Source organism: Sander lucioperca, chromosome 13 (genome assembly GCF_008315115.2).
Source record: "Sander lucioperca isolate FBNREF2018 chromosome 13, SLUC_FBN_1.2, whole genome shotgun sequence".
NCBI lineage: Eukaryota > Metazoa > Chordata > Actinopteri > Perciformes > Percidae > Sander > Sander lucioperca.
This window is the reverse complement of record NC_050185.1, coordinates 6,242,249-6,249,314: the sequence shown is the minus strand read 5'-3', so window position 1 is coordinate 6,249,314 and position 7,066 is coordinate 6,242,249. Positions and strand designations below refer to the sequence as shown.

Here is a 7,066-nt window from a genome sequence, read left to right as displayed (position 1 = left end):
GTGTCTTTGTCTGATTGTAATCATCAATCAAATAAGTCATCTCTCTGTAAAGCACTTGCGTCAACATTGGTTGTTTTTAAAAGTGCTCTATAAATAAATTAATTGGCTTGACTTCAGCTTTAATTAATGCTGTCTTTGACCAGAAACTGCTAAAAAAAAAAAGTAATGGCTGTCAGTATGACAAGGTATGGGGACCCAAACTACTGTAAATTAATGAAATGTTGACATTTCAGATGGAGAGAAAAAATACGTAGCCTGTGGAAAAATGTAAATCCTGACATATATCTGTGACCCTTTACCAAAAATGTGAGCAGACCACGGCGATGCAGCTTCCTTTCTTCTCTAAATGTGTCTATAGTTATTCAGTAGTAGCCTAATATTTTCTCAGTCAGCAGTCATTGCTCGCTAATAAATGTGAAGGATGAGGATTAATACATATATAGGCTAGATAAATGAAGTCACACCCACCCACCCGTTTCCCACCACTACCAGCGTCCTTAAATAACAGAAAGGGTTTTCCAACCGCACCACACTCCGGTTGCAATTCCCCGGCATCTGCACCGTGATATCAGGTGCGGCTCCATCATTCGCTGCGGGCCTTCGGGGGGGGGAGGAGTTTGGCAGCCAGGTCACACCCCCTGCACTATAGCACTATAGCGCCGGTTCCTTAGAAAAAAAAAATCACCAAGGAGCGCACAGCCCGTCCCTCACTGCACTGCACTGCTAGAAAAATATGTTCCCGAGAAGAGCGACTCCTGCGCTTTAACACTTGAGACAACAATTCCACTGCGAATAATTTCAGTTGAAATCACCGACCATCGCTGAGACTGGTCCTTGTTGAACTACTTTCCCTCTCCATTCTCTTTCCCTTCTTTCTCTGCGCTGGATCTTTCGTGTGAGAAAATGTGTGTGGAGAGCGATGGATGCGAGATTGAAGGCTGCAGCAGTTTGGATGAGGTGCGCACGCTGTCAGGCAGCATGAGTCCCGCACTCAAATCCAGCCCGGACCTTCACCCGTGCCAACCGGGGCACAAATTCCGCGCCGCGCTGCTCAGATGCCGCTCACCGGCTGCTGCCGCCGGGATCCTCAGTTTTGGGAACGTCCTCAATTACATGGATAGATACACTGTAGCCGGTAAGAGACCTGACTTCTCCCTTTCTATTAGACCTGTATCAGAATAGCCTATATTTCTTATTTATCTGAGGGGTTCCAGTAAACCCAGCAGAGCAGTTTTCTTTATTTTGCTGGAGTATAATTGTATACATGCGCTAATTGCCTGTGCGCTGTTCCAGTCTTGTAGCAGCCAGCACACCTCAGCTGAGTCGGGTGGAACAATGGGCTTGTCCAAGCGCAGTGGACAATCTGCTCAAACCACAAGGCTGTTAAAGGTGTTTTCATGGTTGTAGACTGCGTGTGCTGTGGTTAAATCAAACACATAGCCTATATGTCGTCGCTATCACTCAAGAAAAAGCTGGACAGTAATATTTGCAGATCGATCAATTAAGGCGATCAACTCTCCATCCACGAACCTGCCTGCATGCTTTCGCTGTGTGTGTGTGTGTGTGTGTGCGCGCGGGGGGCTCATCTGTCAGAGCAGTTTCAGCGACTGCAAATAGAGATAGAGAGCGTATCTACTGGAATCAGTCATTCGTTCCTCGCCGTTTCTGGGAGCGAGTTATTTAGTCCAGCATCTCCAGTCATCGGCTGTGTTTTGTGCGGCACCTCGCTGTGTGGTGCTGGGATGAGGCCATGTGGTGTTCTTGTTCCCTCAAGTGTTTCCTCATTTCCTCACTGTAGCTGAGATCCAGAACATAATTTATTACAACTGAACACTGTGTACAGATGGAAATTAAGCGTATATCTTAGAGTGTGTTAAAATGTGGAAAGTGTGCATTTGTATGAGCCCAATTATGGAGTTAATAGATTAATGGATTGTGACTAAAATGACCAATTATAGATGTTAAAACAAAAGCCAAGAGCAGATTTCAGTAAGGTAATGGGGCATATTTTGAAGAGCTAAATATTTTTTTGTTAAAACATTGTAAGAAAAAGACAGAATCAAATTATTGAAATTGTTCAGTTTGTAGTCTTACACCTCACACCAGAAATTAATTAGATTTCATTTCATTAATAGGGATTCCTTGTAAAGCAAGAATTGTTTAACCTATTGTTACTAATTAACCCGTGTTACATCAGGCCCAGTTAACAGCTTATCTTCATCTTAGTTTTACCAATATTTGGTTACTGGATGATGTATTTACTGTAGGCTTCTTATCAAGGCTTGGACATCGGACTGTGGCACTGAATGGGTTAAAATTATTGCTGCAGCATGGAGAATGGAGGAGAGCCTGTTCATGGGGAGAATAAGCTCTTCTGTATAAAGAGATACCTTCCTGATTAAAGTGCAAGTTTCTATCTGACATAGTGTTATAGTCCCACAACAGAAGTCCATAGGAAATCTTTTATTTTTTTACTTCACAAATTATTTGCAACATAGCATATAATTAAATGACATTAAGGTTTCTGAAATTGATAAATCCAAAAAAAAAAACAATGGTGTAATTTCACTCTGTAGCCCCTGGCAGAAAGAGGGAGTGGCTTATTAAACAGAACAATGTGTACACCTAAGTAGCCACAATGCCTACGGCTCATCATCCTGAATGCTTCAGGTGCAGTCAAGAAGCTACAAGCCCTTGGGCACCTGAATGATCATTACAGCGGTAAGGCTTAGCTCCTCGACCTATACAGCCAAGAATGTGTTGATGTTGCATATCTAATCTTAGCATCTTCAAGCACCACTCAGCCACAGATAGCTTAAAAAGCCACATCCTCATTCTCAGTCATGGATGCATCAGTCTCCCTCTACAGTGGCGATTTGTACTCCTGTCTCCTTACACCTCGTCATGCTTTGATCAGGGAAAACCCCTCATTAAGGGGCTCAAAAACAATCCTATTCTCCTCCGTCCTCTCCATCATGTTCCTGCCACTACAGTCTTTGCTCGTTATATCCCACAAATTGCAAAGCAGAAATTCCTCTGCAAAGCCGTTAACTTTGCTGGACCTCCGAGCACTTGCTGTGATGTGACAGGAGGACGAGTGACTGAAGAGAGATGAGGACAAAGTGTGAAAAGGGAGGAGGGAAGGGAGCACAGGATGTTAGGGCTGGGGAAGGGAGGGTGGTTGCAGCAGCCTGGGCTAACCCTCGTGGGGAGAGGCTGGGCTCAGTGCATGTAGTGCAGCGGGGTCCCTTCCATCCGTCTCCTTTCCATCCCTGCCAACTGAACACTGCTGGACTCTTCTGCATTATGCATGCGCAGCATGTGCGTCGGACGCTAACTCAGTATCAGGGCCGCAACCTTGTGCATCCAACACAACTAATACATACAGCCAGAGCTGATCTTCTATTCTCCATCTCCTTCTTACTTTCTTCAATCCTTACTCCCCTCTCCTGCTGTGTAAGCTACATCGCAGTAGCAATTAGGTGGTGGAAGGTGGAAGCAGCGCATGTGCTGGTGGCACACAGTGTTTTCTCCAAGTGTGTGTGTGTGTGTGTGTGTGTGTGTGTGTGTGTGTGTGTGTGTGTGTGTGTGTGCGTGTAGGGGTGTAAAGTAGATCTGTTTGATATATCAATATACTATCAATATTGTGCTGTTAGATTAGATATTAAGGTGAGTTTTTGGTTATTATACAATGTGACAAAATGTTGTCTTTTCCTGGTGTCATTTCTTATTACATTACTTATTACATTGTACTAAGTGAAATTAAGTATCTGTTTGTCCACTTTCCATTTCAATTTCTTCTTGATGTACCTTTCTTCTTTATCAGGACTCGGTCTCCCATTAGCTCCCTGTCTCTTCTTCTTATTTTTAATCACTCGGATTTCTGCTTCTCCAGCTTTCTTGTTCTCTTTCTTCACTAGCAGGTACCCAAAGCGCATCCCAACTCATAGATCTTAATGTCAATTCCGCAAACATGAGCGCACACCCACAGAAAGCACACACACACATTAGAAAAGACTCTCCCCACCATTTCAAGAAGGGCTGAATGAATGAGAGAGGGGAGTTGGGAGAGGAGGGGAGGGGCCGGCTGCTGCTGCAGTGGCAGGCAGTCAGAGGAAAGTGGACTCGGAAAGTAGACTGAACCCGAGCGATGGCGTCCCCCCCCACCGACGTCAAAAGGTCTTTGTACCAGCAAGCCATTACTGTAGTGTGTGTGGATCACTAAAGCATTGTGACAGAGACAGAGGGTGACCATTCCAGACACCAGGGCTATTCTGCTCCACAACAATGATGGGAAAATTGCACCCACCAATGCACAACGGCAGTGTCAAAGACTTAGATCTTTCTGTTAATCCCCAGTGTCAGAGGTGAAGCCACACACACGCACACACACACGCACACACACACACACACACACACACACACACACACACACATAAAAAAACACCACATATAAACTGCAATTTATGATTCTAACACTTGACTTCTCCAAGATGATGGTGAAAACCACAAAAGAAGAGCGAAGTCACTATGTCTTTTCGTTGTTTTGTTCTGGATTTGATAGATGCTCCGCCAGTATCTCTTTTTTACAAGACTTGAATATTTACAGTAATGCCAACAGTATGTGAGGATAAAACAATTTAATTGTATGAGAATTAAGCTGCTCCATATTGGACGGCATGTTCCAGTCTCTCAGTAAGGCACCACAAGGAGTGAAAACAATATTGGTTGTGTCATCCTTCAGATTACAACAGGGAATTACTTGTAATGTAATCAAATTAATACATTTTCACTTCTCCATCCCTTATACTGCTCTTTTTTCACCTCTTTTAAAATGCATTTTGATTATCTGTTCTACTCTAGTAATGTGGTTTGTTCATCTAGGGATCATCAGAGGGCTACTGGCAGTTGAAATTTCTGCAATTTCTATATTTCTATGTTGTGGAATTGGCAAAGAGACAATGATCTGGTTTTTCTCAGACACACTTACGGGCCAAATCCAAGTGTGAGCAGGCACAGAGGAGACCAATATTAAGATTCAGGTCTGCTGAAGAGAAGGAGAGTGTGAAAGACAGCAGTCAGCTAGAACTCTATGCAGTAAGTTGGACAGCTGTTCAACTGGTGGCTCAGGCCTGGCCTGGAGTGCTCCTTCAGAAGCCTGTGCTTGTTTTTACGACTGTCTGTGAAGCAGACAAGGCAGAAATGAGGAGCGTCTGGGACATTGGAGGGTGAACTGATGAGGTCGATCGCGCCCCAAGTACTTGCTGCATGAGATGGCGATCCATCCGACCATTCAAGATTGGGGTGGAGGCAAGAGCGGAGCTGGGTGAGTTAGGATGCTCTGGTTGGGTCACTTGTGTCTGGCCTTTGGAAGCAGCCAGTCAAACCACAGCCAGTTATATTCCATTTGCTTTTTAGAGTGCATAAGAGCACTGAGATTTAGAGGGCCACTATATATTTAATTTAATTTGAGGTAGCTTTGAAACCTTAAATCCCGGTGTTGGGCTCTCTGTAGTCCCACAGCAGACAGTCCAAGCTCCCCGACAGCTTATCATAAAGAGGGGATTAAGCGTTTTTTCAGAGAATATGAGGATATGTGAGGCAGACACTCAGCACTTAAAGTTATTTGTTCTGTAAGTAAGTAAACCCTGTTGTGTATTAACTCTAGCCCCCCCTTCGTGCACCCAGAGTAACCCCCTTCTGAGCCAGCAATGGTGCAATTTGGGGGGTACGGCTGACTGCAGCCTAATCTGTGGTGAACACAAATGTTGGGGAGCTGCAGATTAGCGCTTCTTCCAGGCACCTTAATCTGAGTTGTCTCAATCAAGCTGTCATTCCAAGAATACCAAAAAAACAGGGTCCCATCCCATTGGACAAGTGCAGGACCCTTGCATGGGAACTTTGGGCATCTTGCATTATAGACACAGATGACGGTGTGGTGATAATCCTCTTAAGGCAAGCTCTGTCGCACTGTAAGAAAGATGTAGCAATCTACCCAGTCTGACAGGCTATGCAGATTAATTCCTGACTGCTTTGTCCAGTTCCTTTGTGGCTATTCATTATCACCGTCCACATAAGACATTCCTCTGCATTTCTTCATAAAGCAATAACAGGGTAAATGCTGAGCTTATTTTTTATTTATTGTTTTCCTGTGAGTTGTCATGACATAAAGCGCTCTTTCTAAGGCGGAAGCGCTCAAACTTGAAGAAAGCGCACCACTTTCAGTTCCACACAGGCTAGAAAAGAAGAGAAGTGAAGATAGTGTAGGTGTCTGTCAGGGACATTTGTGAGGAGAAAAAACAATGTAATTTTGGGCTAATACAAAAGTAGAAACCTATTTCTCTGCGCAACAATCCCAAGTGTAGAATGTCTCTGTGACATTTTCTTAGCTGTTGGTAGAAACATGTCACCACAGATCTTCTCAGTAACATGAAGTGTTACAGCGGAATATGTCAGGATTAGACATACAGGAAGTGTCTCCTCTCTACTGAACTGTGTGAGAGGCTGTGTGGGCCATGCTCGAGTGGCTTCTGGCTTTAGCTTTTGGTTGTTTCACCCTTCACTCTTCTCCCTATTTCACCCTCTCCTGTTTTATAGCGTTCACATTAAAGGTCCCCAAACAACAGCCGAGGCATTAAAAAGATGGAAGGGCCTCAAGTAATTTACTTTATAGGGTTGCTGCGTCTTTCTTACCGTGTTTTTTCTCTCTGATGTCGAGCTGTTTCCAATTAGACTAATGGCACTGTACAGTATGACACGTCTCTTTGAAAGACATCATCACTTCTGCATTTCTTTAATATTTCAACATCTTTCAAACTCTTATATTTCACTGTTGACAGCAATGGACAATATTGCAATATTGACACTATTCAACAGATGTTAAATGGAGTCAATCACAATGACATGATATCATAGCAAGTGGACTTTTCCAGAGTTTCCCACAGATATCCCACTGATCTCTTTATGTCTATATCCTGGCGTGCCATTCCCACTGCTGTGAGAAAACAGTCTGTGTGTTCTTTAGGCTCTGATTTAGCCGACGTCTGTAATAGTAACCCGTGGAATT

General features: G+C 43.9%; 1 protein-coding gene across 2 annotated transcripts in view; it reads left to right on the top strand.

The window, feature by feature from the left end:
- Positions 1-657: 657 nt before the first annotated feature.
- Positions 658-7,066, top strand: part of spns2 (spinster homolog 2 (Drosophila)) — a 69,251-nt gene continuing 62,842 nt past the window's right edge. The window contains exon 1 of one of the 2 annotated variants that reach the window (XM_036008700.1): positions 658-1,135. In XM_036008700.1, the coding sequence (XP_035864593.1) occupies positions 904-1,135 (232 nt within the window). In that variant the 5' untranslated portion in view covers positions 658-903. The remainder of the gene's footprint in view (positions 1,136-7,066) is intronic. The other variant, XM_031310707.2, reaches the window with a different exon arrangement.